The 20319-nt window shown below is 41.5% G+C and overlaps 1 protein-coding gene across 1 annotated transcript in view; it reads right to left on the bottom strand.

Moving 5' to 3' along the window:
- snd1 (staphylococcal nuclease and tudor domain containing 1) overlaps positions 1 to 20319 on the bottom strand; it is a 913627-nt gene that overhangs the window by 765132 nt on the left and 128176 nt on the right. The window contains exon 11 of the mRNA XM_078553113.1: positions 10555 to 10641. Within this exon, the coding sequence (XP_078409239.1) occupies positions 10555 to 10641 (87 nt within the window). The remainder of the gene's footprint in view (positions 1 to 10554; positions 10642 to 20319) is intronic.

Here is a 20319-nt window from a genome sequence, read left to right as displayed (position 1 = left end):
CTCCAAAAACCAATTCTCTAATCTGGAGGTTGAGTGTCTGGTCAACTCCTGCCAAGAGAAATCTTTTGGTTAGTCTTCTCCCTCTCTTTTTTATTCATTAACGGGATGTGGGCTTCTCTGGCTGGGCCAGCATTTATTGTTCATCCCTAGTTGCCCTAGAGGAGGTGGTGGTGAGCTGCCTTCTTGAATCACTGCTGCCCATGTGGTGTAGGTGCACCCACAGTGCTGTTAGGAAGGAGTTCCAGGATTTTGACCCAGCGACAGTGAAGCAACTGCAATATATTTCCAATTCCACATGGCGAGTGGCTTGGAGGGGAACTCCCATGTGGTGGTTTTCCCATGTTTCTGCTGCCCTTGCCCCGCTAGCTGGTAGTGGCTTTGAGTCTGGAAGGTGTTGCCTAAGGAGCCTTGGTGAATTCCTGCAGTGCATCTTACAAATGGTACACACTGCTGCCTCTGTGCATCAGGGTGGAGAGTGTGAATGTTTGCGGATGTGGTGCCAATCAATTGGGCTGCTTTGTCCTGAATGATGTCAAGCTGCTTGAGTGTTGTGGGAGCTGCACTCATCCAGGCAAGTGGGGAGTATTCCATCACACTCCTGACTCGTGCCTTGCAGATGGTGAGCAGGCTTTGGGGAGTCAGGAGGTGAATGATTCGCCACAGGATTCCTAGCCCCTGACCTGGTCTTGCAGCCACAGTATTTATATGGCTATTTCAGTTCAGTTTCTGGTCTATGGTAACCCCCAGGATGTTGATAGTGGGGGATTCAGTGATGGGAATTCCGTTAAACGTCAAGGGCGAATGTTTAGATTCTCTCGTTTGAGATGGTCATTGCCCGTGTGGCGTGAATGTTACTTGCCACTTGTCAGCCCAAGCCTGGATATTGTCCAGGTCTTCTCGCATTTAGACATGAGCTGCTTCAGCATTTGAGTCGTCGCGAATGGTGTTGAACATTGTGCAATCATCAGCGAACATCCCCACTTCTGACCTTATGATGGAAGGAAGGTCATTGATGAAGTAGCTGAAGATGGCTGGGCCGAGGACACTACCCTGAGGAACTCCTGCGATGACTGACCTCCAACAACCACAACCATCTTCCTTGGTGCTAGGTATGACTCCAACCAGTGGAAAGTTTTGCCCCTGATTGCCATTGACTCCAGTTTTGATAGAGCTCCTTGATGCCACACTCGGTCAAATGCAGCCTTGATGTCAAAGGCAATCACTCTCATCTCACCTTGGGAGTTCAGCACTTTTGTTCATGTTTAAATCAAGGCTGTAATGAGGTCAGGAGCTGAGTGACCCTGGCTGAAACTCTTTCGAGTTATCAACAGTCACAGATTGCAACTCTTTCGAGTACAATCACAGTTCTTGGTTTCCGGGAGTGGGACATGAACCCACAACCCTCTGATTCAAAGGCGAGGGTGCTATGATCTGAGCCACAGCTGACACCTCGTGACCCTGGCTGAAACTCTTTCGAGTTATCAACAGTCACAGATTGCAACTCTTTCGAGTACAATCACAGTTCTTGGTTTCCAGGAGTGGGACATGAACCCACAACCCTCTGATTCAAAGGCGAGGGTGCTATGAACTGAGCCACAGCTGACACCTCGTGACCCTGGCTGAAACTCTTTCGCGTTATCAACAGTCACAGATTGCAACTCTTCTCGAGTACAATCACAGTTCTTGGTTTCCGGGAGTGGGACATGAACCCACAACCCTCTGATTCAAAGGCGAGGGTGCTATGAACTGAGCCACAGCTGACACCTCTTTTTTTCAACAGTCACAGATTGCAACTCTTTCGAGTACAATCACAGTTCTTGGTTTTCCGGGAGTGGGACATGAACCCACAACCCTCTGATTCAAAGGCAAGGGTGCTATGAACTGAGCCACAGCTGACACCTCACTTGTGACCCTGGCTGAACCTGAAAAGGGTGTCAGTGAGCAGATTATTGCTAAGCAAGTGCCACTTGATAGCACTGCTGATGACCCTTCCATTACTTTATTGCTGATCAAGAGTTGACTGCTGGGGCGGTAATTGGCCGGGTTGGATTTGTCCTGATTTGTGTGTACAGGACACACCTGGGCAATTTTCCACAAAGCCGGGTGCTTGCCTGTCGTAGCTGTACTGGAACAGCTTGGGTAGGGGCTTGGCAAGTTCTGGGGCACGTCTTCAGTACTATTGCCGGAATATTGTCAGGGCCCATAGCCTTTGCACTATCCAGTGCCTTCAGCCGTTTCTGGATATCACATGGAGTGAATCTAATTGGGTGAAGACTGGCATCTGTGATGCTGGGGACCTCTAGAGGCCGAGATGGATCATCTACAAGGCACTTAGAGAGGCACAAGAGATTGTAGCAAATGCTTCAGCCTTATCTTTTGCACTAACGTGCTGGGATCTGGGCTCCCTCATCATTGAGGACGGAGATATTTGCAAGTCTCCTCCTCCAGTGAGTTGTTTAATTGTCCACCACCACTCACGACTGGATGTGGCAGGACTGCACAGCTTAGATCTGATCCGTTGGTTGTGGGATCACTTAGCTGTCTATCATAGTTTATGCTCTTTGGCACGCAAGTTGTCCTGTGTTATAGCTTCACCAGGTTGACACCTCATTTTTAGGTACGCCTGGTGCTGCTCCTGGCATGCCCTCCTGCACTCTTCAGTGAACCAGGGTTGATCCCCTGGCTTGATAGTAATGGTACAGTGAGGGATATGTCGGGCCATGAAGTTACAGATTGCATTCGAGTACAATTCTGCTGCTGCTGCTGATGGCCCACAGCACCTCAAGGGTGCCCAATCTTGAGTTGCTCGGTCTGTTCGAAATCTATCACTTTTAGCACGGTGGTAGCACCACAGAACACAACAAAGGATATCCTCAGTGTGAAGATGGGAATGTGTCTCCACAAGGACTGTGGTGGTCACTCCTACTGATACTGTCATGGACAGATACATCTGCGGGAGGCAGGTTGGTGGGGAGGTGGTCAAGTATGTTTCTCCCTCACAACCCACTGCAGGCCCAGTCTTGCAGCTATGTCATTTAGGACTCAGCCAGCTTGGCCAGTCGTGGTGCTACCAAGCCACTCTTGGTGATGGGCATTGAAGCCCCCATCCAGAGTACATTCTGCACCCTTGCCACCCTCAGTGCTTCCTCCAAATGGTGTTCAACATGGAGAAGCACTGATTCATCAGCTGAGGGAGGGTGGTAAGTGGTAATCAGCAGGAGATTTCCTTGTCCATGTTTGACCTGATGCCATGAGACTTCATGGGGTCCGGAGTCAATGTTGAGGACTCCCAGGGCAACTCCCTCCAGACTGTATACCACTGTGCCACCACCTCTGCTGGGTCTGTCCTGCTGGTGGGACAGGACATACTCAGGGATGGTGATGGTGGTGTCTGGGACGTGATCTGTAAGGTATGATTCGTGAGCATGACAATGTTAGGCTTGTTGCTTGACTAGCCTGTGGGGCAGCTCTCCCACTTTTGGCACTAGCCCCCAGATGTCAGTAAGGAGGACTTTGCAGGGTGGACAGGGCTGAGATTGCCATTGTCATTTCTGGTGCCTAGGTCGATGCCGGATGGTCAGTCTATCTGGTTTCATTCCTTTTTTGAGACTCTGTAGCAGTTCAATACAACCGAGTGGCTTGCCAGGCCTTTTCAAAGGACCTGTAAGAGTCAACCACGTTGCTGTGGGTCTGGAGTCACATGTAAGCCAGATCAGGTAAGGACAGCATATTTCCTTTTCTGAAGTAACAATATGGAGAATTTTAGGGTACATCAACCTTGCAATTTCTTACAGCCACCGGCTTGACCAGATGGACATGCTCTCTAGTCTTCAAGAGAAAATAAAGGTCTTAATCAGTTAATTCTAGATTAATCAGAGCATTACTCTAAAAGAACAAGCCAAATATGATGAAGCTGCACAGAATAGTGGTGCCTCTGATCCTAGCAGCAGGGGGGGGGGGGGGAGAGGAGTGAAGGCGCGGCGGGGTGGGGGGCAGGAGCGAAGGCTCGGCGGGGGGGGGGGGGAGCGAAGGCGCGGCGGGGGCACCATTGATGGTGTCAAGATTATGACCCAGTACAGATGATGTGCCATTGTCCCACACGTGGACTGCATGAAATAGAGCATTATTTCGCAACGGGATACGATGATTCTGCCCCTCTAGTCTGTTCTAGCATGCAAATATATCAGGGCTGAACTTTCCTAAACTCAGGTTCCCAGTCTTTCTCTATATCCCTTGATTCATCCTTTTTGGTGGGTCTATCATCTCTGCCTTGAAAGTTCTGATTCATCCAGCACCCACAGCATTTTATGAAAGAGAAGTCCGCATTTCCATTGCCGTGTGCGAAACGTGCTTCCTAATTTTATCCCTGAATGACCTGGCTCTGATTTTAAAGTAATTAAGAAATAGTTTCTCTGAATTTACTCATTTTATTCACTTTTTAATTTTAAACATCTCTACTGCTCCGGTCCACACAATCTTCTATGTTCTGCAAATTGGATTCCTTCAGCCAATTGAGCCATTAATAAATATAGATGGTGAAAACAGAGGCCCCTGTAAAAATCCCTGGAGCAACCTAATCTTCGCATCCCAATGATCAGGTAGCATTCCAATCATCCTTACTTCAGAGAATAACAAACACATCAGCAATTTCCTCACATATTTCTTTCAATACTCTAGATGGAAACTATAAGGTCATGTGTTTTTTTTAAAAAAAGCATGTATGGATTCCAATTCATCAATTCAAGAGTGTTAAAACCTGTAGGGTCTATATTTCCAGATACACGGGGCACCTCTGCACCAGGCACAACAAACACCAACACAATGCTGTTTCTGCCATCTTGCGGTATTTAAATGACAGTTAAAACTAGCAATGACTTTAAAATATCCACATTTAATGGCCACACAATTTGTTTCACATTCTTGATACAGTAGCCCCAACAACAACTCAATGTCAAACAAGTGTTGAAACATTTTCATTTTGGGGGATTGGGGGCAACTTGACCAGATGAACATGCTCTCCAGCCTTCAAGGCAAAATAAAGGTCTTAATTATTAAATTCTAGATTAATCACAGCACTACTCTAGTAGGCCAAGCCAATTATGATGAAGGTGCACAGACCAGCACCACTGCTTTTGCCCAAGTTGTTCCTCTGATCCTGGTCAGAAAGCAAGAGGAGGGGGCAGGGATGCTAGATGGCACTAGAGGACGGGTCGGCCCTATAAAGGTGCCTGAATGGATGGGAGAGGAGATGATGCATGAGGGGCAAGGAGAGATAGCTTTATTAACGTTGTTCAAACTTTTGACAGACTGTCTTTCTGGGGGAATTTGAGGTAGATCCGGCACTTTTCAGGTCCAAAAGAGCAGCCTATGGCCCATTTACAAGATACACAGCAAGCAATCATCTGATCAGGATAGCCATTGTCCTGCTTAAGAGCTTAGATGTGCTCTATTTCTGTGTCAACAGGTTAAGCAAGTTATTTCACGCTGCTAGTGTGCAGTGGCTATGTGAGTAGTATTTTCCACTAATAGGATGCTGCCGTCAGTCCAAAAAATATGTTCTGCCTACCACATAATTCAGCAATATCATGTATGAATTTCAGTGCCAGTCTGATGCAACGCTCGTCAGCCATGCATCCCAAAAACCTGCTGATAATCAACAGCATGTGTCTTCAGTTGTTCATAATAGGCAGAGTACAGACCGTACTCTCAAAGCCTAAAACAAAATGTCTGTTTTGTTTGATTCCACTATTGGGCAGCACTTGCTGAACAATCATAGGTGTACTAATGTTTGCACTAACAATCAATTTAAAATAATCAGTCGAGCTCGTAATGTGGCTCATTTATGCTTGCTAGAAGCAATCTACATTCATACACAGGGACACACTAAAAGGAATATGTCCAAGCCTTGTGCCTTTTTAGAATTACCCAGGAGCTTGAGCAGCCTATGGTTCCCTGTGCTTTCTCCATGGCAACATCTCAGCCAATCAGATTTGACTTGCCAACCAATCAGTACCTTTTTTTCCCCGTAATATAAACTTTTGTGATCTTTTGAAATTTGACATTTGGTTTGTCCTGATGAGTGCAAGATGAAAAGCTTCGGCAACATATCTCTCCTTTCAGCACCATCAGAAAATACTGTTATTAGTTAAGAATGCAGCAAGGCAGAGTTCAAATTTTTTTGAAGAAAGTGCTTCCTCTGCAAAAGGCAAATAACTTTTGTCTGAGGGGCAAGTGGGCTGACACAGGCCCTGGGACTTTATATAATGCAAGTAGGAAAGTAGCACTGTGGAAGCCTACATTTGTAACAGTCTATCAACATGACCAGGTGCTCAGTTAGTGATTGCATCAGAATTTCTGCTATATCTTTACACTGTGTTGTTGATACCTAAAAGGGAATGGACTTCCCACATTCTCAGGACATTACCCAATTAGGACATGCTTTCAGCAATCACCCCTACGTAGGTAGCTACAGTGTTACAATTTTTCGGTTTATTCTTCATGTTCAATTTCAATTTAAGGTACAATGAACTTCAGCATGGAAGACTCCCAACAAAAACCCATCCTTAAATTTTTGCTCCAAGAAATACATCACCGTCATTCACAAGCTTCATTTTCAACACTAAATTCAACACCACAAATCTGGCTTAACACTTTATCACTTCATAATGGGAGACTGTTAATGATTTACAGTAGGATGCAAGCTATCCTTCAAGTGCAATCATTAGCGAGTGCCAACAACAGGTAGTCAATCATGAAGTTATACAGTTGTATATTTTACTCTGACAGTTTTGATATAAGGCATTAAAACTTTTAATTAGTGAGTTTCCTGTTAAAAAAAGAGGCAATGTGCAAGAACAATGCATTGCCTACTTAGAGGCTGGGCAAGATAAGGATGCACAAACACAGGAATAAAAGAACATAACCATTCAGATCCCCTAGCCCGTTCTATCATTCAATTATGCTGATCTGTACTTCAACACAATTTCCTTGCCTTTTCTCCCTATCTCTCAATACCTATCAAAATTTGTCCACTTCAGTCCTAAATTTTAATTGAACAGAATCCACACTTTTTTTTAGAAAGAAGAGTTCCAGATGTCCACTTTAACTCCACTAAAAAAGTACTTCCTGTTTATGACCCTTTGTTCTGGATTTTCCCACCAGAGGGGATTGTTTTTATATATCTACTCTATCGAATTCCTGACTCATTTTTTAAAAACCTCGATTAGGTCACCCTCAACTTTCTCCATTCAAGAGAATACAGGCCAATTTTATGCAATCCGTCTTTATCGTGTAACCCTTTCAAACTCTGGTATCATTCTGGTAAAAACGCAGTTTCCCTTCCAACAGGCTTGTTGTGCAAACTGAACGCGGTACGCCACTCTGCCCAAGGCCCTGTACAACTGATGCATCCTTTCCTCATTTTTGTATTTCAAACTGCTTGAGCTGATGGCAAATGTTCCATTAGCCTTATTGCTTATTTTTTTTGTACCTGTGTGCTAGTGATCTGTACTTGTGGGCAAACAAATCTTTGCTTCTCCACAGCTCTTAGTCTCACTCTATTAAGAAAATATTCTAATTTGGTTTTTATGGATCCAAAGTGGCTGGTCTCACTCTTTCACCAATTGGATTTTACTTCAACTGCTTTCAAGCACCAGTCAACATAAGATAGCTTTCCAATTGAAAAATTGTTTTTAAGCATCCGATTTCCTCATTTTTATTGCAGGAAGGTCAGCTAATGTAGTACATTTTCTTAACAGCAATTGCAAGAGGGTTTATTCATATCATATATATGCATATTCATATTCTAGTTTTACATGTTTGAGGCTGTCACAGACTCAAACTGGTGGACAATAGTCATCCTGTTTTTTTCCCCCAGGAGGCCACTGTAGAGGTGGATCAGTTTTGTTGTGCCTGTGCTTTCAATCTGGCATCAGCCTGCACCACTGTGAGAACTGTTAAATGTTTGTTTTCTGTTTGCACTGGTAATGACTGCTTCACTAAACAATAAAAGTGTTTTTCAGAAAATCAGTCAAATAGTTAAATCAAGAATGCTCTTTGTTTTTAAAAAAGACCAACACTTCTTGTTAGAAAAGGGAAAAGTCAGCTCTAGGTGGAGTTACTGAACCAGTGTCTTGAGGAAGGGGGCATTAGGTAATTCTATTCACAGTTAGAGAGGGCCAGATTGCTGAAGCTCCATCTCACAGGTTAATTCAGCACTCATGATCAAGCCCTGCAGCTCCCAGCCACTTTCCATGATGAAATCATCAACGCCTACTGGTTAAGCAAAAATATTCAGTGTTATCAGCTGTTTCAATGGATAAAATAGCTCTCTTGCCAAGAATGAAGCAGCTGATGACACTGCATATTTTTGTTTAAACAGTAGGCATTTATGAATTCATCAAGGCAAATGTCTTTGAGGAGTTATTGCAACATTGACACAAGAACAGCAACAAGAAATGGATCAGACATGATCAAGGTGGATGCAATCTCTCTGGCGTCAGTCCATCTCCTCACTGAAAAATGCAATGCTAAAGATAAATAATTTATGGGAACATATACTTAGAAATACAAAACTATGGTTTAACAATTCATTTTCACAGTTCAGGAGCCTAGACCTACTCCAATTGATGGCAAACCGTGCAGTACACATTAAGCAAGCATTGTCTGAATCCACTCTCAAATAAAATGCCTATGCCTGTAATCCTATTACAGAGGTATAGCACAACCAGCTTTGAAAGACTGAAGAAAAAAGTTTTTAGTGATGCAATTAATGTTGAACAGGGAATATTTAGAGCCTTTTTAGTTAGCATAAGCCACAAGTCAAGAGACACAGGGGTAGCAGTGAGTAATAGCTTTTCCTCTCTGCTCATTGCAAAGGCAGTAAATTAATTTAAATGCTTAATTTGGGAATGCACTCCATTTCAACATTTAACTAAAACCACCTTTGTCAGAAGTCCTGAAACACACCCACTTAATTGTGAAATTGAGGAATTGCAACCAGTACATTAGTGCACTGTGTAGAAGTCTGTTGCTTCATTATCCAGGGCAGGGGTGGCTGAACTGTAGTCCATGAGTAATATACAGCTCTTGAACCTTGACAATAAAACTCAAAACTCCCAGATGATTCTATTCAAGTTAGATTTCTAACTCACTTGTTTAATATGATTGAATTTTATGAGCCTATGGCTGCTCTTTGTGCTGTTGTCTCACTGCTGGAAACATGCTAAACCTGAACACAAGACCTGTTAGTATCCTCTACATGAGAAACTTCAAAGTTTTAATTTTTGTTTGAACATGGCCCAAACAGCGCCACAAAATACACTCAAACAGCCCATCAGGGAAAAAGAAGTTTGCCAATGCAGATTATTAACTTCTAGCCACAGGAATTTCTTAAGATACTATATTTCTTCACCTGTAGGGGCAATTGATCATCCATCCAAGACCATGGGAGCTGGAATGACAATCCTAAATCCTGAGCTGTGCTCCTTTACCTTGACTTCTTTGTCACTGAGGTTTCAATCATCTGTTTAGCCTCTTCTCATTTTTATGTTAAAATCCCTTCATGGTGAAAAGGCTCAAAGGACTGACTGGCCCACTACTATTCCTATGCTCCTTCCCAATTCTTATCTTTGTAGTTTCTTCCTACCCTACAACCCACAGAATTTTCTGTTCCTCTGGCTTCCTGAGCATCAAACCCCCACTCTGTCATCGGTTTCCATGTCTTCAGGGCACACACTCGAAAATTTGCCACCCGAAATTGCACTCTCAACACCTCGTCCAGCTCTTTTTAAGATACAACTTGACCAAGCTCCAGATCATCTCCTAAATCCCCTCCAATTCTACGATCATCTTTTCCTTACATCTCTGCAAGGTACCATGAGACACTTTTTTGCAAATTAAGGGTGGTATATAAATGAAGTTCTTGTTGGAGTATTCCACAAAATTTCAGAGTGCATTTTAAAAAGCCATGATTCAATAAATTACACAACATAATCTGGCCACAGTATTGTCACCTTAGTTGCAGCCAGAATACAAAAATACTGAATATCTGTGCAACACCATACAGTTCACATTTTGAGAAACCGTATAATACCATATATTAATTAGATGGCATATTAATTTGGAGCAACTGTACATGCCTGGCTAAGAATCCCTAACCCAGACTTACATGTGAAGAATAATCACATTGGTAAAGCACCAGAGGATGATGCCTGACACCTATAGAACCATTCATCAAGAGTCACATTCAAGAGGTGCATTATAAGGGGGGTGGGGGGTGCAAAAGAAGGCGAGAAACAATTTATGTAGCATTCTCTCGTATTTTGCTTCATGGGCTACTACTCACGCCTGAGCCTGGGTATTGGCAAATTAATTAAATCCATGGTGGTGGGTAGCGGTTGGAAGATAATAACATCCCAAAGAATGCTTTGAAAAGGAGGTTCTGGCCATAGCCCACTATATCGTTCATGTGCCTATATCAGTATTATAAATGCCCGGGGCAAAATACATTTCAACGGTTAGTTATCGATTGAGAGGAATCTTTTCTGGGCTTACCTTTTTGCCAATCAACTTCTTCCGTAGAAATTCTCGAGCCTCAAACATGTAAGGAATGTCATAGAGGGGTCGCAGTTTCCTTCGATCCTAAGGATAAAATGAAAGCAAAGAAAAACCTAGTTAAAACATTGAAGGATAACTGAAGAGCAGATGGGTAGTTATTTGAACAATCTCATCAATAGGAATTGTATAACCAAATGGCATAAAGTAGTGCTTCTCGTCAGATCAAAATTGTAGACTACAGAAGTTTAATGAATTTTGACTCTTAGGATCTCATTACTTAAAAATATGACCTCTCAAATGCATTAAAACTATTGTTATTCAACACAGATGTAGCAAGTAGTGATTATTTGGTCTGCACTGGGACTGAGTTTTATTATTGAAAATCACTATTTGAGTCAGATACACCAATAAAACTAAATTGATATGCTATGCCAATGGCCAAATTATATCTTTGTTTTCTCTACTCTTCCTTCAACACAAGTATGAAACTTTCATGAGCAACATCCTTTTATAGAAAGGGAGATCATGGCATAGCACATATGAAATATAAACAAGGTATGTAGTAAGGAAGCAAAAAGGGATATTAAGAATGTTAAAGGGGGCTATGAAGAAGGTCAACAGTCAACATGAAGGCAAAGAGTAAATACTTTCATAAACACAAATGATAGTTTTTTTTCCAAATCAAGCACCATCTAGTATTTGAGATGGAGGGAAATGCACAATCAGCATTTTGCTTCAGTGTTCACAGAAAACAGAACTATAGGAGTAGCTGAGGAGAATGTGGAAGAACCACTGGAGATTAACTGAAACACACCTATAAAGTTATTGGTACCAGAAGCCGAAAAACCATCAGGTCTAGACAGTATCCAACACAAAATACTTAAAAGTAGTTTGAGAAGGAAATAGCAGAGGCACTAACTATAATCTTACAAAATTTGAAAGGGGAGTAATGCTAAAGAGTCTTTAAAAAGCAACATATTACATCCATCTTAAAAAAAAGGAAAGGCACGTATTTATTGTGCACCTTTCATGATCTCCAGGCATCACAAAGCACTTCAGAGCCAATGAAGTACTTCTGCATAACACATAATACCAAGTACTTCTGCATACTACATAATGCCAAGATGGTACAGCATTCCCTCACAACTGCACTGAATTGTCAGCTTAAATGATGCGTTAATGTGCCTGATGTGTGGCTTTGAGCAACCTTCTGACTTGGAGGCACAGTGCTGAGTGAAGACTGACACTTGATTTAAGCATATGCTAAATCGGGGTTGGATAACATAGACTTGTACATTGCAGGCAGTGCTCGACTAACATTTGTATTTTATTCTAAGGGAATCTTAGCGTATGGTGAAATGGAATGCAAATGTTGCATCCATAAACTTTGAAGGCATTAACAAAAGGCATAAAGTAGTCAATAGAGTAGTAACTAAGGGTTAGAAAGCAAGCATTGGGGTAAATGGATATTTTTCAGATTGACGAGATATGGGTAGTGTCATGTCCCAGGAATCTGTGCTTGAACATAGGAATAAGAGTAAGCCATTTAGTCCCTTAAGCTTGTTCCTCCATTCAATGAGACCATGGCTGAATTGTGACGTAACTCCATATACCTACCTTTGCTCCATATTCCAAACTTCTACCATCCCTTGTGTGTGGGATGTTTCCCAATTTCACTCCTCTCACATTTAGACTATGCCCCCTAGGCCTAGACTCCCTAATCAGTGGAAATAGTTTTGTTCTATCTACCCTAATCAGCAGAAATAGTTCTGTTCTACCTACCCTATCTGTTCCCCTTAATACCATGAAAAAATCAAATAATCTTTTAACCTTTAAATTCCAGGAAATACCACCCTGGTCTCTGTAATATCACCTTATAATTTAACCCTTTGAGCCCAGGTATAATTTTGGTAATGCTGCACTCCCTCCGAGGCCAATATATCCTTCCTGAGGTATGGTACCCAGACTGCTCACAATACTTCAGGTGTGGTCCAACCAGGGCTGTGTGTAGATGCAGCATGACTTCTAACCCTGGAAATGTTTATTTTCTAGTTATCTAACTATTTTGGAAATAGGCACAAAAGGAATTACATCAAAGTTTGCTGAAAAGTTTGAGTAAAGCTGTGAGAAAGAATGCAGGAGGACAGGATAGAATGGAGTTAGGTGGAGGTCACTAACAAAGAAAATTATGAAAGGTTTGAGTGTAAACTGTAAGGGTCTGCATTTAATATTTGGCAATCAGTAACAAAGGCATTGACTGAAGATGATAACTAGCAGAACTAAAATGAACGATTTTCTTTTTCCTCAGAGGGTCACTAGAATATAGAATACTTTAACACAAGTAGCTGCTGAAGCAAAGATTACTCATGCAAAAAGGAACTGAATAAGCAAAAAGAAATAAGGATATGGAAATTATATGATTACATTGCTTGAGGCGAAGAAATAGTGTTAACACTAGCATCATGAGTGTAATGGGCACCTCTTGTGTTGTGATTGTGATTTAAAAGTCCCCTCCAACACTATCTTAGTTTCCACTATAACCACACTATAGCAGCTTTAATATGGCATATCAGCTCCATTTTCCTCTTACAGTCCTACTTGATAAAACTAAGTAGGAACAAGTAATCAGGCAAGAAAGGAGATAAAGTAACAAGAATTATCATAAGCCATTTAAGGACAAAGGTTTTAAAAATCTAAAGGTTCTCCAATCCAATTGCTCTCCAAAAGCTAAATACTCAATTAAAATAGACAATACACAACCAGCTGGTTGGCACCTGAAGGGGAAAATGAGTTCTGCCTAAAAACATGGAATAAAATTATAATGACTATAACCATCAACATTTCAGAACAGCATACTTATTCTTCTCTTACAAATAATGTCTCAACCTGCTGTGCACTTATAATTTGTTTTTATTATAGAAATCACCTCATTGATTTGAAAATCCAGCACAATGTTGCCTTCCCTCCTTTTAAACATAGCACCAATAAACCAATCTTGAAAAGCATCTCTAAATCTATTTTAACAAAGAGTTACAAACCCATTCAATATAAAATATAACAAAGAGGCATATGTTTTAATTTGACATCAGTTAGCATCATAATTCCAGCAACAATCTGAGTTTGATGCTCCAAGCAGGGTATTATTTCTGCTAACCAACCTGGGCTGTTATTTTCCTAGGTGGGTAGGCTAAGCAAATTTCAGTTAGACCTGGTTTCCTGCCAGCAATGCAGCTTTGCACAACGTGAAGATTTCACACTATTGTCACGCTACTTGTGAGAAATTCATGTTTTAAAACAAAACATCAACTGCACAACTGTTATCAACACAAAAAATTGATAAGCATGTGTTTGCTTTGAAAATATACTTCCTTCATTGGTTGTGAAGCACATTGAGACATCCTGTGGTTGTGAAAGGCACTATATAAATGCAAGTCTTTCTTTGCAGTGCATTCAAAATGCTAGTTTTGACATTCTTTCTTTAATGTTGAAAAGGGTGTCAGTGCTATGCTTATTGATCAAGTATTTGCAGGTCAGCTCTAACAAATGACGTTCCCTCTACACTGGCCCAATAAGCACACTCTGGTCAGATGCTTTGAAAAGATGTTTTGAACCCAACCATTCAGGAGCACTCAGTATGCTTTCAGAGTAACACTAACATGAACAAACAAAATGTTCAGACCCCTTGGTCTACAGCAATTCTGTAGTTTTATTACAAATTACTTGGACATCACAGATACACTATCAAGGATGTTATCATGTCTGTACAAGCCAGGAGCTTGACCAGGTAACAGCTTTGAAGAGGAATCAACTTCTAGACTTATGGTCAGCTCAGGAGTCCAAAGACCTAAGAAAGTTCCCCATGCTACTCTATGAAGTAAAGAAAGGAATAGGACATGAAGATTAGTTCAAAAAAAAATCAGAGCCACCCATCCTTAATAAAAAGATCATCTCTAATCACTATAGTCTCCAAGCTGAATTACCATGACACTTTCTTCTAAATTGATCTGGTAGCAAGCCCTCAGCAAAATGGATACAAAACTGTGTCATAATATGACGCCTCTGCATCTCTTATCACTCAATTTGGCAGCTCCATGTTGAGTTAGGGTCACTCTGCTACTTCAGCCAGGTGGTCATTCTTCATATTTGTCAGCAAAATTAGGCAAGCTATTTGAGCCAAGCCTAATCTTATCCTCACTTCTTGAGTCTAGGTGCAGATGCCCTTAAGAGGTGAACAGGTACTGTTTGTTCCATTATGGCTAACGTAGATGCAGAATATCATACTTCTGCAAGGTGCTACAATGGGGATCCTCTTTGCTTCACTAGAGAAATCCTGGCCTTAAATATTTTTTTTATTCCTCCAATGGTGCAATTAACATTTCAGGACCATGACAGGAAAAGAAAGCCAGCTTCACAAAGCATCATACGTAAGGATAGAAAGAAAAATCTTTCATAAAGCAGATTTCGCGACGTATCGAACTCCAGTTAGATACAAGTGCAACCTCCCGTCCCAAGTGCTGTAATACAGTAATTTGAATTATGTAGCTTTTAAAACTGAACTCCATGATAAAGGTTAAGTTTTTATACCGAGGAAAGGAAGCAAATAAGTGAGATGAAATGTTGGGAAGGCCAGGATTGGATCATTTTTGATGTAACAAATCGTAGGTGTTTCACCTTTGCTTGTGCTCAGGTCAGAGGTAGTGACCTATGCTCACCATTCTGTTCTCATGCTTTGGTGCAACCGACACATGTAAATAAGACTTGTCAGAAAACCACTTGCTCACACATCTGGTCTGTGCCATTATCAACACTGTGACAACTTAGTGCAAGGTGTTACAGCACAACCTTATTGAATCAGACACTGGGGTTACTGAGCAGATCTCATAAAAGCATTCAACACCATCAGCAGGGCAGAGTTTTAGAGAAAATTGGCTGCCTACCGTAGCTCCTTAGTCTCATTATTCTTTTCATGACAACATGCATGGTACTGTGCCGTTTGACTATTCCATTTCAAACAGTTTCAAGGTGAAGAAGAATGGAGTGAAGCCGGGTTATGTCCTAGCCCTAACTTTGTTTGGTATTTTCTTCTCCATGGTCCTGACCTTTACCTTCCCTGCAGATATGGAAGAATACCTGCATGCTAAGTCAGACAGCAAGTTCTACAATCTGTTCAGATTAAAATTTTAGACAAAAGCCACAGCATGTCTTGATCAGTGAACTCCTCTACGCTGATGATACCATGCTGGTCACCCACACAGAAACTCAACTAGAAAGACTCATGGATTGTCTTTCCCATGGTTGTAACCTGCTCTCCCTTGCTATGTAGAACAGGGTGTTACATCTTCACCCTTAATCATACTAAACATCACTCCACTGGAAGTGGTTAGCAAATTCCGCTACTTTGGGCCTGGGGTGACAGACAATCTGACTCTTGATGCAGAACCCAACATACACAGAAAAAGCAGCTATCACCTTTGGCCACTCACGAAAAGTATGTGAGAAAACAAACTGACCCTCAGGAGCAAGATGCTGATTTATGAGGCCTGTGTTTACAGCACCTTGATGTACTGCTGTGAATTATGGATGATTTACAGCTACCAAGAAAGGAAGCTCAAGAATTTTCATCTCTGATGCCTGCGGCACTTTCTCGGCTTATCATGGAAGGTCAAAATCACAAATGTGACAGCCAGTAGCTACCAAAGCTCTGCTTCAAGGATGCTTGCAAGCATGAAGGGCCCAAACACTGATTTTCACACGTGGGTGACACCAGTCAACAGAGAGAAATGGCATTACCCATGGGCCGGTGGCACCAGTATGACAATCAGTGGCTCGAGCAGCTTGACAGAGGCACCAATGCCAAGAACATCACCGACAACACCACCTGATAACCACCTTGCACGCAATACTTGATGGATTTCAGCCATCAGCAAATGTGCACCATGTGAAACTATTGCATCGCCAATGGATTTTGCTACATATCCATCACCTCATGTAATGGTAGAATGCTGATGGCTTCTTCTGGGAATTAACAGTAAATTGCAAGATTTGTATAAATTCTGCTCTTCTCTGCCACCTGGCTTATAAAATCAGGAAAATTTATGTTAGATCAGATAGAGTTGGAACTCACATTGGCTGCTAATGCTTTAATTCAACAAAGCTCTTGAAGATGTGTAGGGTTCTGGAGACAGAATCCAAGTGAAATTCTTTCTAACCAACCTCATTAATCAAGGAGGGAGAGATCTGGCTCAACATAAACAGGAACTCCAAAAATTTGAAAAACTTATTCTCATCCCCACAAAATAGGCAACTAGCCAATTTTCAAAAAAAATGTGGCACGTTCAGTTACAATTAGCTTAGCTTTCAAAAGACTGTTGGTATACAATACTGATTTATAATATTTTGAAGCTAAATCTAACTTAAAACACAATATTACTTTTCCAAAAAGAACTGAAAATATGTTACTGCACATATCTACAAAACCAGGCTTTAGGGCAGTGATGCACTGCAATATAAGAAGGCACAATTGACATGTTTATAGAAACTAACACAAGCTTTCATCTGGACTGCAATGCAAAGCAAACTGTCACCATCAAAACTGCATTTCAAAATCTGTTGGAGAAGAATTTCAATTAGTTCCAACCGCTTATTACCCATTTCCTTTTCAAGGGTTCATTTTTAATAAAAACATTTGAAAGAACTTCTAAAGTTAGGACATGCAAACTCTCGCCTTCTGGACCATATGAAGTCTGTTCCCATTAATTTTCGTATAACTCAAATTGATGTTCCATTTTAATATTTATTTGAATACAAGGCAGCTACCTCAAGAGCAGCCTTTTCCAAAGAACCAGGTGCACAAAATTCAAGCAGGCAAACCAATAAGGAAGAAATAAGCTATTAGACCTTTGGGTTTTGGAGGCCAGTTTAACAGGGTTCAGGGACCACAGTTTGGAGACCAATGGGAGAGTTCTTAACATTCAAAGTAAGACTCCCATATGCATTTTCAAAAAGATTGCAGTTTATACTCGAGTACAAAATGGAAAATTCATGGTATGAGTTATAAGATGGGGGCTTGTCTTACATGCATAAACCCAAGGATTGCATTGGAAGAGATCTTGCTATATTAAGGCACTCAAGGGCAACAACTCCAACAATTCCATTCCAGTTGCACCAGAGTGTTTATTGGGAAATAACCTCAGTTGCCTTTTACTCACCCCAACCATCACTGTTCCTTAATTTTTTACTGATGAACCAACAATCACTACCCCCTCTTAACTTTCTTCCAAAATAAGTGCTCACTTAATCTCAAAGGCCTTTTCATCTCTCTCATTATTATGTCCTTCTGTTAACCCATCTCTTTCATCATCCACTCAGGCTGAAACTCCCCAAAGTCAGTCAAAACTGAAATTAAACTTCCCGAATCCCCCAAGGGCCAATTCTTAACTAACTTGCGAAAGGGCTCAGAGCCAGTGGTATGAAGCATTCACAAAAGTAGCAGGGGGGTACTGGGGCACATGGAAGAATTCAAGATTAGGTCAAGTATTTATTTTTGAGGCACTGAAGAACCAGGAGTCAGCGTAGATCAATAAGAAAAGGGCTAATGAGAGAGGATGACGGTGCAGGATAGGAAAGGGTTTTTTTAGTAGAGCTGAAGTTCATGAAGGGTGGAAAATTGGGAAGTTGATCAGAAGAGCATGGGAATACTTGAATCTACATGTTACAAATGCATGGATAGGGGTTTGAGTGGCAGGTGGGTCAAGGCAAGAGTGAAGACAGGCAACGTTACACAAGTATAAGTAGCAGTCTTTATGATGGAGGGTTTTGAGGTCAGAAGTTTAGCTTAGGTCAAACATGGCATCAAGATGAGCAACAATCCTTTTTTGGGTAAGAACATCAGAAAGATGACTAAGTTAGTGCTGAGGAGGAAAGGACAAAGGGCCAGAATTTGCTGTCAAGTAATGGTATGCTTAATGCACATGCCTTTATTGTGTAGATCATCCAGCAACTTTTGGCTAATTAAACTCACTACAAAACGTGAGGGAGGGCACTTAACAGCAATGCCTCTCGACCTCTTAAGCCCGGAAAGGAAAACAATTGAAACTGTAGTCTTGGCCTACAGGTAGTCGAAGTTTTTTAAAAATCTTTTCTCACTCAATCCAATCTTTCTTTCCCTCTCTATTTTATTTTCCTGATTCGCCTAGTACACCCAACTTCTATTTCTATTCTTTCAGTTTCTTTTACAATCCTTATGTCTCACTGATTAAGGAGACACACAGTTGGTTCAGTTAGTCACTGAAGTCAGATGTTTGGGTTTTTTTAAATTCATTCACAGGATGTGGGCTTTGCTGGCTGGGACAGCATTTATTGCCCCTCCCTTGAGGTGGTGGTGAGCTGCCTTCTTGAACCACTGTAGTCCATGAGTAATGGTGTCATATTGCTGTTTATTGATGACCTAACGTACAGCTTAGTTCTTTTTTAAAAAATTCAAATCCATTCAGAAAAAAGGCCTCAGTGAAAACCATTACATTTGCAATATTTCTGATGAGGTGTTTACACAGCTAACGTGCACCTACACGACGCAGATAAAATTATTCAGGTACACACTCAAAAAAATTTTTGCCAAGTTGCCTGCACACGAGTGCAGGAAACTACACAACAATTTAACCAGTTATGAATACCTGGATAACACTGGCATGCCTTATAAGGTGATATAAAGACTTAAATTTAAATTCATGTACAGGATCTCAACAGAAGTGTGCCACCATTTGCTTCCAAAGGCTTGAAGTCAAACCCTGTCCAAACTGGGATGGTGAAGGTTTCTCCACTTCACTAATGAACTCAGGGAAAATGCATTTGCAAATTGGTTGGGAAGAGTTCACAGATTTAAAAAAAAATGTTAATAATTTGGCAAGCTCCAAGCTAATGGAGATGATACAGTGGTATAATAAAGGTTACACTATTAGCCAGAATAGAAGATGCTCTAACTTGCATCTAACCTGTCCAACCCAGCCCATCTAAATACTGGGGGGGGGTTCCTGAAAAGTACCTAGTCCACCTCAAATCACCCTGGAAAGGTAGGGTGTCTCAAAGATTTGAGCAACAGGTGAAGCTAGCCATTTCACACTGTTACTATGCAGTAGCAACACAAGTGGTATTCTCCACTAAACAGGATGCTGCCATCAAGCCAAAATGTTGTTCTGTCTACCACTCAAATGAGTAATATGGTATAGGAATTTCAGTGCCAGTGAGATGCCAGGTATGTAGGCCTTACATCCCAATGACTGGAGGATCATATCAAACAGCACGATTCTTCGGGTGTTCACAACAGGCAAACTACGACCGTACTCAATCAAGCCCGTGTTTGTAAAACTCAGAACATAGTGTCCAACATTAGATGTGATTCCATGATTGGACAACACTTGCTAAACAATCCTAATGGTGCTAAGAATTACACTGACAACCAATTTAAGATTATTAGTCGGGCTCGCAGTGTGGCCCACTTACGTGTGCTAAAAGCTATATACAGTCACACACATGGCCCTGTCCCTCACAAAAAGAACGAACATGTCCCGCATTGCACTTTTTCAATTAAACAAAAGCCTGGAGGACAGCCATTCCCTGGTTCACTCCCCATGGCAATGCTTTGACCAGAGTTGACCTGCCTGCTTTAGATTAAACAAAAGCTTAGCAGTTAACTGTTCCCTGGTGCATTCTTTAGGGCAACGCCTCTACCAATCAAAGTCCACCTGCCAACCAATCAACAACCAC

Source organism: Cetorhinus maximus, chromosome 12, assembly GCF_964194155.1.
Source record: "Cetorhinus maximus chromosome 12, sCetMax3.hap1.1, whole genome shotgun sequence".
In the NCBI taxonomy this organism is placed as follows: domain Eukaryota; kingdom Metazoa; phylum Chordata; class Chondrichthyes; order Lamniformes; family Cetorhinidae; genus Cetorhinus; species Cetorhinus maximus.
Note: the sequence above shows the minus strand (reverse complement) of the source record. Positions and strands in the feature narration are given on the sequence as shown.